General features: G+C 43.2%; 1 protein-coding gene across 6 annotated transcripts in view; it reads left to right on the forward strand.

The window, feature by feature from the left end:
- abca2 (ATP-binding cassette, sub-family A (ABC1), member 2) overlaps positions 1 to 14324 on the forward strand; it is a 180724-nt gene that overhangs the window by 67552 nt on the left and 98848 nt on the right. For all 6 annotated transcript variants that reach the window (XM_032577521.1, XM_032577517.1, XM_032577519.1 and 3 more), the window contains 2 exons: positions 13197 to 13293; positions 13582 to 13755. In XM_032577521.1, coding sequence (XP_032433412.1) covers positions 13197 to 13293; positions 13582 to 13755 — 271 coding nt within the window. The remainder of the gene's footprint in view (positions 1 to 13196; positions 13294 to 13581; positions 13756 to 14324) is intronic.

Genomic DNA, 14324 nt, shown 5'->3' on the forward strand with positions numbered 1-14324 from the left:
TGACGCTGCAAGGATGTCAGCTTGATGCGGTAAAGGGTGCGTATCTTTGACTGTATGGGCGTTCAACCATCTGAAGTCCATACACAACCTTAAGTCACCATTTTTCTTCCAGCAAAGAATGAGTGGAGAAGCATACTCACTGCTCAACTTCCTGATAATGTCACGCTCTTCCATATCATCTAAAGTCTCTCTCAACTTTTGGTAGTGAGCAGGAGAAGGCCTACGATAAGGCAGTCGAAAAGGGTGTTCATCGGTAAGTCTGATGCGATGGCAGAATTCAGCAGCCTTGCCACAGTCCAAGTGATGTCTCGAAAACACGTCTTCATACTTTACGACTAAGTCAGTCATCTTCTCTCTCCAATGTTCGGGAACTTCACAGTCACCAACAGACAGATCCTGCAGCCCCAAATCAGCCAATATGCCAGATCCACCTGTTGTATTAACACTGCAACTTGACTCAGTTGTAAGGCTGCCATGGGAACTGCCCGCCCTACCCACATTCTGATGTACCCTCACCTCCATACCACCATCAAAATCCTTCAAAGCAATGCATGGATACACGTCAGCTTCGTTAGCGCTCCTTCTCAACACAATCGGAGACATAGTAGGATTGATGATCTTCACAGGAAGCCACCCTCCTCCCCAAATTGGAGTAACTACTCTGCCGACCATCACACTACGGTGCATGCAGCGTGAAGTGCTCGGTTCAACAATAACAGTATTCCCCACAGAGAGTTCAGTCTTAAGTGGAAGGCGGCCCCACACCACATGCACACTCATAGGTTCAAGAGTCACAGCCGTCTTCAGTTTGACAGTCCCAACTTTTTCCGGGATTTCCTCCTGTGCATTGACTTCCTTCCTTTCAAGATTGGCCAAAAATCTGACAAACTGGCTATTTTCATCCAAACAGGTGGAGTCAGGTCTACTCAGTATCCGCCAATAGGCCTCATCAGACTTAAACTGTTTTATGAGCGGTTTCATCACATTTGTGCCAACAATGAGCTCATCAGCCTGACCGTCATCAAAACTGGAACAACATAGTCAAACCCAAACAGCTTAAGTTTCGGTTCACAGATGCCCACTGGAACAGTCTGTTTGCCACCACACCCAACAAGAACAATGTTAGTGGGAGGGATTACATCTCCCATCACCACTCCTGCCTCACGTAGCTTAGGGATCATGTCTGCACATACAGATGTAGCCATAGACCCACTATCTAACATCCCCTACAGCTCAATCTTGTTGCCAAGTAGCACCGTAGAGAAAAACAGGCTGTCACTGATAGGCAGTTTTGCTACATTTTGGAAAATGACAGTTTTCAGTCAATCAATCAATCAAATTTTATTTGTATAGCACATTTCAGCAGCAAGGCATTTCAAAGTGCTTTACATCATTACAAACACAAAAACACAATGCAACATAGAATCAATAATCAAAACACAGCATTAAGTCAAGTATTACATTTCAAATACAATTCTAAACAGGTGGGTTTTTAGTTGAGATTTAAAAGAACTCAGTGTTTCAGCTGTTTTACAGTTTTCTGGAAGTTTGTTCCAAATTTGTGGTGCATAGATGCTGAAAGCTGCTTCTCCTCGTTTGGTTCTGGTTCTGGGGATGCAGAGCAGACCAGAACCGGAAGACCTGAGAGGTCTGGAAGGTTGATACAACAACAGCAGATCTTTAATGTATTGTGGTGCTAAGCCGTTCAGTGATTTATAAACTAACAACAGTATTTTAAAGTCTATTCTTTGAGCTACAGGGAGCCAGTGGAGGGACTTTAAAACTGGTGTTATGTGCTCTATCTTCCTGGTTTTAGTGAGAATGCGAGCAGCAGCATTCTGGATCAGCTGCAACTGTTTGATTGATTTGTTGGACAGACCTGTGAAGACGCTGTTGCAATAATCAATGCGACTGAAGATGAACGCATGGATGAGTTTCTCTAGATCTGGCTGAGACATTAGTCCTTTAATCCTGGAAATGTTCTTCAGGTGATAGAAGGCCGACTTTGTAACTGTCTTTATGTGGCTCTGGAGGTTCAGGTCAGAGTCCATCACTACTCCCAGGTTTCGGGCCTGATCGCTGGTTTTCAGTTGTAATAACTGAAGCTCTGCATTGACTCTAGATCTATAACTCTAGATCGTTCCTCTTTAGGTTCAAAAATAATAACTTCAGTTTTGTTTCTGTTCAGCTGGAGAAAGTTTTGGCACATCCACACATTTATCTGTTCTAAGCATCTGTTCAGTGATTGGATGGGCTCTGAGTCACCTGGTGACATCGTAATGTAGAGCTGTGTGTCATCTGCATAGTTATGGTAGCTAATATTATTTTCTGTTATAACCTGAGCTAGTGGGAGCATATAAATATTGAATAAAAGGGGTCCTAGGATTGAACCTTGGGGTACCCCACATGTGACCTTTGACCTCTTTGATGAGAAGTTTCCAATTGAAACAAAGAAATCCCTCTTTTTTATGTAGGATTCAAACCAGTTAAGCACTGGACCGGAGAGTCCGACCCAACTCTCCAGTAGATTCAGTAATATGTCATGGTCAACAGTGTCGAAAGCTGCACTGAGGTCCAACAGAACCAGCACTGTGGTTCTCCCACAGTCCGTATTTATATGGATGTCATTGAACACTTTGACTAGGCCAGTCTCTGTGCTGTGGTGAGCACGAAAACCAGACTGGAAGGAGTCAAAGCGGTTGGTTATAGTTAGGAAGCTATTTAATTGTTTACACACAGCTTTTTCAATAACTTTGCTGATGAATGGGAGGTTGGAGATCGGCCTGTAGTTCTACAGTAGTGATTTGTCCAGATTGTTCTTTTTTATAAGTGGTTTGATTACTGCTGTTTTCAAAGCCTGGGGGAAAACGCCTGATGAGAGCCATGAGTTACTATTTGGACCAGATCAGTAACAATAACAGGCAGAACTTTCTTAAAGAAATGTGAGGGTAAAACATCCAGACAGCAGGAATTGGAGCTTAGTTGACTTATAATTTCCTGTAGGGTTTTATAATTAAGTAGTTGAAATTGGGTCATTTTTCCTGTATTTGTTTTGTTTGGGCACAGCATTGGTACTGACTTTATAGTGGATGTACAGTACAGTACAGATTAATCCTCTGATTTTTTAAATTTTCTCCGAAAAGAAGCTGGAAAACTGGTTGCAGGCGGCATTACATTGGAATTCAGGTGGTAACGTCACAGGAGGGTTTGTGATTCTGTCAACTGTTGCAAATAAAGCTTGAGCATTGTTAATGTTTTTGTTTATGACATCTGCAAAGAAAGCCTCTCTTGCATGTTTTAGTGTTAAGTGATAGTTACGTAGTCTTTCTTTATAGATGTCATAATGAACGTGAAGTTGAGTTTTACGCCATTTTCATTCTGCTCTACGGCAGAGTTGTCTTGCAGATCTAACTGTTTGTGTATTTCTCCATGGAGATTTCTTTTTACCAGACACAACCTTCATTTTAATTGGGGCAATGGAATCAATAATATCTGAGACTTTAGACTGAAAATCATTTACCAACTTATCTACATCATTACAGCTTAAGGGTGAGGAAGAAGAGTAGATTTGATTAAAAGTTTCTGCTGTGTTTTCTGTGAGAGAACGTTTTGTGATGGTTGCTGTTTGTATAAGTGGGTTAAAAGATAAAGAACTTTCAAAAATATGAAGTGATCCGACAGGGCGACATCAGTTACAGAGACATTGGAAATATTCACACCCTTACTGATAACCAGGTCCAGTGTGTGTCCTTGAGTGTGTGTTGCTTGTTTGACATGTTGTGTTAGACCAAAAGTCTCTAAAATATTAGCGAGCTTTTTTGCCCCTCTGTCTTGGGGGTTGCCAACATGAATGTTGAAATCACAGACAATTATTAAACAATCATAATCAATACATACAAGAGATAGAAGCTCATTCAAGTCAGTAAAGAAATTTTCCACAAATGTTGGAGTTTTGTATAGAGTTACTGTCAAAGTTTGTTTGTGGCCTTTAACCTCAATACCAAGATACTCAAAAGAGGTGAAGAGACCCAAAGAGATTTTACTACAATTTATGGTATTCTTAAATATTGAAGCCACGCCTCCTCCTTTTTTGTGTTTTCTATTCTCACTGAAGAAATTGTGGTTAGGAGGCGCAGATTCAATTAGTACGATCGGTTCATTATTGTCATTCAACCATGTTTCTGTCAGAAACATAACATCGATATTATGCTCAGTGATGAAATCATTAATTAATAGAGCTTTAGCACAGAGAGATCTGGTATTTAAAAGAGCTAGCTTAAGTGACTTGGAAGCCAAAAGTTCTTCCGTCTGAGGTTTGAATTAAAACAGCTGTATTTTATGTTTCTGTTTCTTGTACATTTTCTTGTAGTGATCCGGACAGGTAATATCCTGTTCTGCAGTGCCGGGGGGCCAGACACATTCTGGAGTAAGAAGGGTGTAAAGGTAAAATCTGGACCCCGGCCTCAGACCTCAGAGACGCAGAGTGATGGATCCTCTGGGACGTTAGAGGCAGGTGGCTTAAATGTAGTGAGATCTGCTACGTGACCGCTAAGGAGAGACGTCCCAAGTACAACCTGTTGATTCATTCCATCTGTAAATTTAAGAAACTCCGGTCCAGAAGACATTTCTTCTTCAAAGGTATCTTGTGAATCCTGTGAATGAATAGATGAGCAGAGAGGGAGGGGAGAAGGAGGAAGGGAACTAGTCGCTCCGTCTCCAGTCGATGTATCAGCTTGTTTTTGTTCCTGATAAGCCGAGGGTTTCTTCCTAGTCAGAAATCCTTGAGCCTGTTCTTCTGAAGCGATGATCACGTTGCTGTCCTTGTTGATAAAATGAAAAAGGTTTGCAGTGAGTAGCTTTATCCCATGTTTATTAAGATTGCGTCCGTCTCTTCCAAGAAGGTGAAAGCGAAAGCGAAGCGTTGTCTCATTTCCACAGTTAGCATTGATTTCAAAGTTCACCTCCAGCTGTTTGATCTTTATTTCTATAGACTGAAGTCGTTGTATAATACTGCTAATGTCCTTGGGGTCGACCGGAGGCATTTTGTCCTGGTTCAACTTGGAGATGAAGAAAAATAAGGTAAAAATAAAAGTAAGAAAATCCCCCAGTCCTTAGGTTTGAAGTAATCCAGTTATGATGTCGAAAATGTGAATATAACTATAAAAACTGTCACTTTAAAAATAGCTCAGGCAAAGTTATCAGTAAGGACGGGAGAGAGAGCAGGACAAGCTGTTCCTCCTTCAGCTGCCACAGTTTTATCATTAGATACTGTGTTGCAAGCCATCATGTACACAGTCTGAATGTCATTGTCAAAATTGGGGGAAACACTACAGAGGCCCACACCATCCCCGCTAAATGAGGGCCATCTAGTTTTCCTGAGGTGAATCAGTCTGTCCCTGACCAATCGGGTGCATTTGAGGTTTTTGAGTTTGAGTACAGTGAACAGTGATGTGCTCTGGAGAGAAACATCGAAAGCATAATCTGTGCATCCGACAGTGTGATCTAGAGTCTTGGTACAGGTTGCCACAAACCTGAGATTCCCGTGAGCGACTAGAGATCTGCTTATTGGACCTGTTGCATATAACCTGTGTGTTGCTGATCAGAGCAGTCTCCAGCAGACTCAAGACACTGTCCAATGTGGTGTTTTCAATGACTGTTTTGGAACACTCTGGCTCCGGAACACATCTAGAAGTGGGCAACACAGTTTGTTCATTGACATCCACCCCCTCGTGTGAAAGCTTGGTAACCCCCACTTTCTCTTTCCCACGGCTCCGAACAACCATATGGTCTCTTAAATACTCATCCAAATGATCTTGCACTTCACTAGCTGTCCAAGTGACAGCTAGTGAAGCCTTCGCGAGAAGGCTTGGTCTTAAATACCAGTGCCAGCTCTCTGTCAGGACAATAGCAAATAAACATGAGCACCAGGTGTGAACTCAGGTCAGTCATTGATTCCCCCTTACTTGGCAAGCACCGTTCAGCAACCTCTGCAGCTTTTTTAAGCCGTATCCAGTAATCAAGAGGTCCCTTGTTTGTGTATGGTGTGCTAGCATAGAAGTCAGCCAGAGGCAGATCTGAATTAACGGTGTCACCAAAATGTTGTCTGATAATGCTAAAGATAACAGAAACATCAGTAGCATTTGCGTTACTACGCATCCAAACTTTAGTGACATCTTCAACCTGTTCAGCATTAGTGGAAGGTTTCTGTCTAAGGTAGGCCTGCATGAAATCATTCCACTCAAAAACAGAACATTTATCAGATTTGTCACCCCTGAAATAAGGTGGAACATCAACATCAGAGCGTAACACAAAATTAAGTTTTGATGCATGAATAACAGTAGTGCAACCTTGAAATGACTGTGCAGTGTTCTTGTTGTGATCCGGGGTTGAGACGGGTGGAGACTCCGAAGCAGTGTTCTGCATCAAGGACATTTTGATGGACTCACCTATTTCTGACCCAATGGACCTGATTAGATCAGTTAATTGGGCAGAGGCAGCTGCTCCATCAGGTGAAAACACATGAGAGGATGAAAGAGTCACTGGGCTCAAGCCCGGAATGAAACTTAAAGTTTGACTAGTCAGGTCATCAAACCCCTTTTTCCACCCAGGCCCAGAAAATTTTGAGCCCAAAAACCCTGGATGTTCTGGAGTAGACTTCATAGCAGCTGCTAGCTGCAAAACCCCTCTCCCCCTGCCCATGGATAAATCCCCATGACTAGGAGTTGATATTTCATTCACATTCTGACCCTCCATGGGGAGACCTCACTGTTGCCCTTTGTGGGAATGAGGCTCTGTCAGGACACATTTTTACAATGTGAATGAATTATACTTATGTCCACTTGGTGGCGATCATGAGTTCATGTGAATGGATAAATGTAAAGAATAGGACAACAGAGGGAGAGAGTCTTGAGTGACACACCTGTGAGAAACCTGTGTGAGCAGACGCATGAAAAGAGACTTTAATAAAAGTGTCTGAGTAATACAACACACCTGGTCATTATCAAACATAAATATAACAACCCTCCTGACCACAACCAAAGCACTTCATGTTTGAGGATGTTGCAAATAAGATACAATCAAACTCATCATACTCGCATGAAATTGCAAATTAAGCTCCTTAAAATTAAGTCACGTCAATTTAATAACATAAACAGTCGTCTCCTGTGAGAGACAACATGTTTCAATAATGGTGATTTACACCCAGATGGGACTATTTTAATGGGTGAGACTTTACCATGTTGAGACAGCTCTTTGATCAAAAACTCATCACTAATGAATGGAGGTGCGTTCGACAATGTTACTTTTGTTGAACGTCAGCTTCACACTTGTAAAAACAAGCTATTCACTGAAATGCCAGACTTCACTAACTGTTAAGCCTGCTCGACTTTTTCAACAAACAAAAACACAGCTCCGTTCATGCAAGCTGCAGACTTTATGGACTCATGTCCCAACAGCCAAACAAACTTCTTCCACGCTGCACAGAAAGCCTGCACCGTGCAGCCATTCCTCAGAGTCAGGGTGGAGAAAGCCCCAGCACCTGCCACCATGGCGTTGGCCAGCCAGACACACCTGACGGCCACACCCCAACCAAAGAAAACCCTTAAAACTTGACAAAACAAACAAAAGTCACAACTAAACAAGTAACATAAACACTCAGTGAAAAAATGGTAGAAGAAAACCAAAGATAGAAAATATAAAACTACTCTCTCTCTTGCTCTTCCCCTCCCAACCTCCTCCAATAACAACAAACTACAAAGTTTCCAGAAAGCAGGCGATTGAACTGAACTTGGACTTCAACTCAACAATCTGCTCCCTGTTCAGGTTTTGTCATGATTGTTAATTGTGTTTATCCATCCATTGATTGTTAATTGTGTTTATCCATCCATCCATCCGTTTTCTAACACCCTTGTCCCTAGTGGGGTCGGGAGGTGCTGGTGCCTCTGCAGCGAACGTTTCAGGCGAGAGGCCGGGTCACCCTGGACAGGTCGCCAGTCTGTCTCAGGGCAACACAGAGACAGACAGGAAAAACAACCATGCACACACACATTCACACCTAGGGAGAATTTAGAGAGACCAATTAACCTGACAGTCATGTTTTTGGACTGTGGGAGGCAGCAGGAGTACCCAGAGAGAATCCAGCATGCACAGGGAGAACATGCAAACTCCATGCAGAAAGACCCCTGGCCAGGAATTGAACCCAGAACCTTCTTGATGCAAGGCAACAGTGCTACCAACTGCGCCACAGTAGGTAGCGCCACTGCTACCTACTGTGATTATATGATTGATTACATGAAGTAATCACTCCATGTAATTACAACGAATTAGTTACACAGATGCATTTTATTTTTTCTCCAATTTCAACCTGTGTCAAGCTGGTGAGCATGGAAGTTGAAGAGAACAAGGCCGATTCAAATGTCACCACCGATGCCATTATCGAGGTGCAAATATGCATCTCTGGGATGAACAGAACGAGATCACAGTCAGGACACACTACAATACTGGAAAATGCAAAGGCTACATTAGAATAGAATAGAATAGAATTCAACTTTATTGTCATTGCACTGTCACAAGTACAAGCAACAAGATGTAGTTTGCATCTATCCAGAAGTGCTCTACGAGATATAAATATTTATTTACAGATGTACAAGACTATGCATGTATGGACTATAAGGGGTTATAGCAAAGAGATATAGATATTGTGTATAAATGTAAATATGGGAGCTGTATGCACAGATTACAGATTATACAGAATTATACAAGAATGTTAGGGAATGGATTATATATGTATATAATATAATACAAGATAAATAATGGCAGATAAAATTTACAGGTTGTATGAGTGTGTGAAGAAAACAGTCTGTGATGTGTGTGTGTGTGAGGATAGTCCATGTGTTATTGTTGTATGAGAGGATAGGGGAGTACAGTCCTTATAGTGTATGTTTTATGTCAGGAGGCATTCAAAAGCGTGACAGCTGTGGGAAAGAAGCTGTTCCGGTGCCTGGTGGTTCTGGTCCGTAGGCTTCTGTAACGCCTCCCAGAGGGCAGGAGGGAAAAGAGTGTGTGTGCTGGGTGAGTGGAGTCCTTTGTGATTTTCCCGGCCCTTTTCAAACACCGCTTCCTGTAGATGTCCTTGATGGCAGGGAGCGGTGCCCCGGCGATATACTGGGCAGTTTTCACCACCCTCTGCAGCGCCTGCCGGTCGGAGACAGAGCAGTTCCTGTACCAAGCTGTAATAGAGTTGGTGAGGATGCTCTCAATGGTGCAGCGGTAGAAGTTCGTGAGGATCTCTGAGGACAGGTGGTTCTTCCTCAGGGTCCTCATGAAGAAGAGGCGCTGATGCGCCTTCTTAATGAGTTTGGAGCAGCTGGTCGTCCAAGTCAGGTCCTTGGAGATGTGGACTCCCAGGAACTTAAAGGTGTCCACACGCTCCACCACTGTCCCCTTAATGTGGATGGGTGGATGTGGGTCAGCGTTCCTCCTGAAGTCCTCGATAAGCTCCTTGGTCTTCTCGGTGTTCAGCTGCAGGTTGTTTTTGTCGCATGTCTGTTATTACGCAATAGCCAGCCCCGCCCTCTTCATCACAACTCCCTTGGGCTGACTACTGACCAGTTCTCCGTCTAACAGGTCCGGAAAATCTCTGAGACCTGGGTATTACCCTAAAAGTGATCTATGAGAGATAATCTGTGTAAACTGGTGGCAAAAGCGATTCGTCTAGCTCTCACTACCTCCGATCCAGAAGTTACGACCCTTTACAGTTAAGGAACAATCAGCTGAGTAGCCCTCGCAGCTGCATAATTCCAATAACCACTTCTGTTAACGGTAGCTCGCTTTCTAAAATATAACTCGCTCTTGGAACCGGCTAGATTAAGTTTAGTGACTTAGATATAAGTCCCAGGGTCATTATTTACACTCACCAAAGGAAATTACGAAGCCACCTATTTACTGGAATCATGTACATTAGTTTCACCTCAATTAAAAGAACTGAAAAATGATTAAATGACTCAATTAATTCCAATGTCCACCAACCTCATTAGAATTTTATATTATAAATTTATTAAGCAAGCTTAAGCAGGGATATGGGACATACAAATCAATAATCAATCGTATATAATTCGAGAGCAGTATAATAAAATCCACATGTATAACCATACTATCCTGTCTCTTTTCCCTACCTTATGTCGCAAATTCTGAGATAGATTTTTAGGGAGCAGATTCAACTCACACCCAGTTGTTAATGGATCTTTTGCAACGGGAACATCCAAAAGCCTTGGTCAGAGTCTTTGTCCTTGTGTGGGAAAATCCTCCTTAGAATAGATGCAAAGCAGAACGGGTCCAAATCCTTCGAAAACCCAGCTCCTTTATCCCTTCGGGACCTTTGTCTTTTCTCCAAGTCTGTTGCAATATTTGAGTTGAGGCATGACCGACGGTCGAATCAGGAACCAGGGCTTGGGCGTCCGGTTCTTGTCCCTTCTTGGCGGCGCGGAGTTTCGACTTCCCCGTGGTTCCGAGTTGCGGACCTCTGTTGTTTTTCAATCTGCTTCCCCTTGTTGACTCTTCTCCAACGGCGCGGACTAAGAACCAATGCTCCCTCTTTTCATCGCCTATTTATACTTTACTCCACCATATGTGTGTGCGGGCAGTCTGATCTACGTGACTTCCTGACCAACTGCTGACTCTGGTGGAAAACCCCGTCGGCCCCCACCCTGTTTGCTGAGTAACTGGAAAGTCCCTTCTTTCCCCAACTTGCGACATATCAGCAGGGCCTTACTCATCCTGCTGATTCTAACATCATAACTTCCTCTCTTTTCTATAACGCTTTATCATCTGTTACAAATCATTAAGCACATTCAACTTGTATAAAAACATTTGAATCACTTTTCAAATCATCATAGCTTTTGATATTAATTAAGGATTAATCACATTCCTTACTTATTATTAATCATTACCATATTCATTACATTGTTGTCGTTACAGATCATTATTCAGAAGTACATTTCAGAAAGTTATTTAGTGATTACCTATACCCATATTACCAATTGTATTCATACATATTCAACTTAATTATTATTTTAATCAGATCACAAGATTGCTTTATTTCTTATGCACCTTTTCTGCGTGTACCTGGAAAGATCTCACAACCCTATGCCAGTTTTCTTGACACGCACTACTCAGCCAGACGGTCTACCTCCTCCCTGTAAGCGGCCTCATCATTATCTCTGATGAGGCCGATCACCGTGATGTCGTCTGCGAACTTGATGATGGGGTTAGAGCCATGGACAGGTCTGCAGTCGTAGGTGAAGAGGGAGTAGAGGAAGGGACTCATCACACAGCCTTGTGGCACTCCGGTGTTTTTGATGATGGTGGATGAGAAGTGGTTGTCCAGCCGGACATGTTGAGGTCGACTGGTCAGGAAGTCGAGCAACCAGTTACACATGAGTGGACTGATGCCGCTCCAAGCACTTGGTAATGATGGGGGTAAGGGCTACCGGGTGGTAGTCATTGAGTCTGGTTGGGTTGGGATTCTTGGGGATTGGGACGATGGAGGTAGACTTGAAGCAGGTCGGTACCACAGCGCGGGCCAGGGACAGGTTGAAGATGTCCGTCAGCACTCCTGCCAGCTCCCCAGAGCACGTTCTGAGGACACATCCAGGTATGCCATCAGGACCCGCAGCCTTGTGGGATTTAATCCTGCTCAGAGCCTCTCCTACATCAGTGGAGCGGCTCCACTGACGCTCCACTGGTGTGTACACGGCAGTGAGGATGATGGAGGTGAATTCCCTTGGGAGGTAATAAGGTCTGCATTTGACCATTAAAAACTCCACATTCTGTGAGCAGTGACTCTCGGTAGTAGCAGAGTCTGTGCACCAAGCTTTGTTAATATAAATGCACAAACCTCCGCCTCTGGTCTTGCCGGAGTCATCTGCTGTCCTGTCGGCTCGGTGTGTGTGGCGTCCACTTAGCTGGATAGCATTGTCCGGGCAGCTGCTGTTTAGCCATGTTTCGGTGAAAAACATGACATTTGAGTCCATAATCCGTCTGTCACTCGTGATGGATAGTCGTAACTCATCCATTTTATTAGCCAGAGAACGGACATTGGAGAGGAAAATGCTGGGTAAAGGGAGCCGGTGTGGTGTTAGCTTTATCCTAGCTCGCACCCCTCCACGCTTACCCCGCCTTTGTTTACGTTCTCATCGCGGCCTGCGTACACTTCCACCCGGCCGGGAGAATTGAGCAGCCTCCGGTGTTCTGGAGATCTCTGGGATGAGTCGGAGATCGGCAATCATAGAGTCAAAATTGTAGCTCCAAATGTCCAGAAGTTCATGTCTGCTGTAGCGCAGCAACGCTGTGCAATTCTGAAAAAAAAGTCCAGTAATGAATAGATAAAAAACCACTAAAGAGCAGATTCTGGAGAGACGCTGAGCCTCGCGTTGTTCATGCGCCGCCATTTTGGTCTTTTTAACCCTACCTTGTACAAACTTACAATTAAATTTCTATGTACGCTGTCAAAATCAGTGCTCTGTCAAAGAGTGTTATCAAAAGCAGAAGAAATGGTTTGTAAACGGCACATTCGCTTCGGCCCGAAGCTGTAACAGCAGCTGATGTTTCGAAATAAAAACAAGAATGAACATTGTTCACTGTTTCCAGTCTTTATTGAATTTGCCTGCAATTACTTTTTAAATCCAGCAGATGTCCCTGCAAGGTACATCTGCAGCAACACAGTTCAACAGTGTCGACACAGTTTGGGAAATGTGCCACACACCCAATGAGGCCTTGTCTGCCCATCATTAATCGTAAGCTATGCTCCACCGTTAGCATCCACGCTTACTTCTGCAAACACTGAGCACTACTTTTTTATGGCTGTTGGCAAAACATTGAGCACGCTCTCTATGTGTGACGTTATTGCGCCCTCTACTGCGCATGCGGGACACTTTGAGGTCGTGTACGGTTCACACTGGAGGCCAATTTAATGCCATCCAGATCAAGTGATTTCTTTTTCAGAGGTTCTGGACCAAAAGCAACAACTTCTGTCTTGTCAGAATTTAACAGCAGAACATTTAATGTCACCCAGGTTTAAAACTGACTGGACACAACAAGATCAGTATCAATAACCAATATGACTTATATTAACTGAGGCATAGTTTGTAACAGTTTAACTCCATTTTGTGGTGACGAATATTTTTTCCTCATGTTTCCAGGTCAGTGTGGATGTGTTCAAAGGCTTCCCTGATGAGGACAGCATAGTCAACTACACCCTGAACCAGGCCTACCAGGACAATGTTTCTGTGTTTGCCAGTGAGTCACTCCTTTCTACCTACAATGCCTTGCTAAAATATTTACACCTTTTGACATTGTGTCACTTCATGACCACAAATCCCTTTTTCTCCATCAAAAAGCTGAAAAATATTAGAATGCATGACATCCAAGAATTTTAGTGTACATTGTTTCTATGAATAAATGGAGACCATAGTTACTTTTATAAAGCTATGTTTTGTCCATGTATTTTGTGAACATTTGGGATCATTCAGTCACCATCACAGTGATGATGGACTTTTGGTGTTCTACATGTTTTTCTGTTACCAGGCGTGATTTTTCAGACTAACAAGGATGGTTCTTTGCCACCTCATGTTCTGTACAAAATAAGACAGAACTCCAGCTTCACAGAGAAGACTAATGAAATCAGAAGAGCCTACTGGAGACCTGGGCCCAACACCGGTGGGAAATTCTACTTCCTCTATGGTTTTGTGTGGATTCAGGGTAAGTCTTCTGTGCTCCTGATTGATATTAATTTTTCAGTCTACTTAGGCGTGCAGATGTGAGTGATGAAGTGTCTGCCATCACGGGCAAAACTGGGTTCATATTGAAGCTCAGACAAGTCATGAATGAACTCAGATTAAGAAAAGCATTTTTTTACAAGTCATAAATTGCCCAAATGCTCTTCATTGATGGACTTTGTGTACAGAGGCAATGTGCTGCTGTCTGAGGCTTGGCCATAAATCAAGACCTAGATCTGCACATCTCTCAGGTCAAATCTATTGTTTTCTTTGGTTTACAAAGACCAGCATTTATAGGCAGAAAATGCTTACCAGTGTGCAAAGTGAGCTGGAAGCAGCTGTGGAGAGATACCTGAGCCAGCGGCAGCAGAAGCACTTTTCCTTGGCAGGTCGACTCTTCTGCAGGAAGCGGAGGGAGAGTAAAGAACAATGCACAGTCTTCATCCAGACACTGCAGGCCCATTTCTTGTTTGTACAGTTATTTGGATTGGAGAGAAATTAAAAAAATATTTTCTCTTTGCCTGAAAATGTTATTTATCATGAGAAAAATGT

Source organism: Xiphophorus hellerii, chromosome 12, assembly GCF_003331165.1.
Source record: "Xiphophorus hellerii strain 12219 chromosome 12, Xiphophorus_hellerii-4.1, whole genome shotgun sequence".
In the NCBI taxonomy this organism is placed as follows: domain Eukaryota; kingdom Metazoa; phylum Chordata; class Actinopteri; order Cyprinodontiformes; family Poeciliidae; genus Xiphophorus; species Xiphophorus hellerii.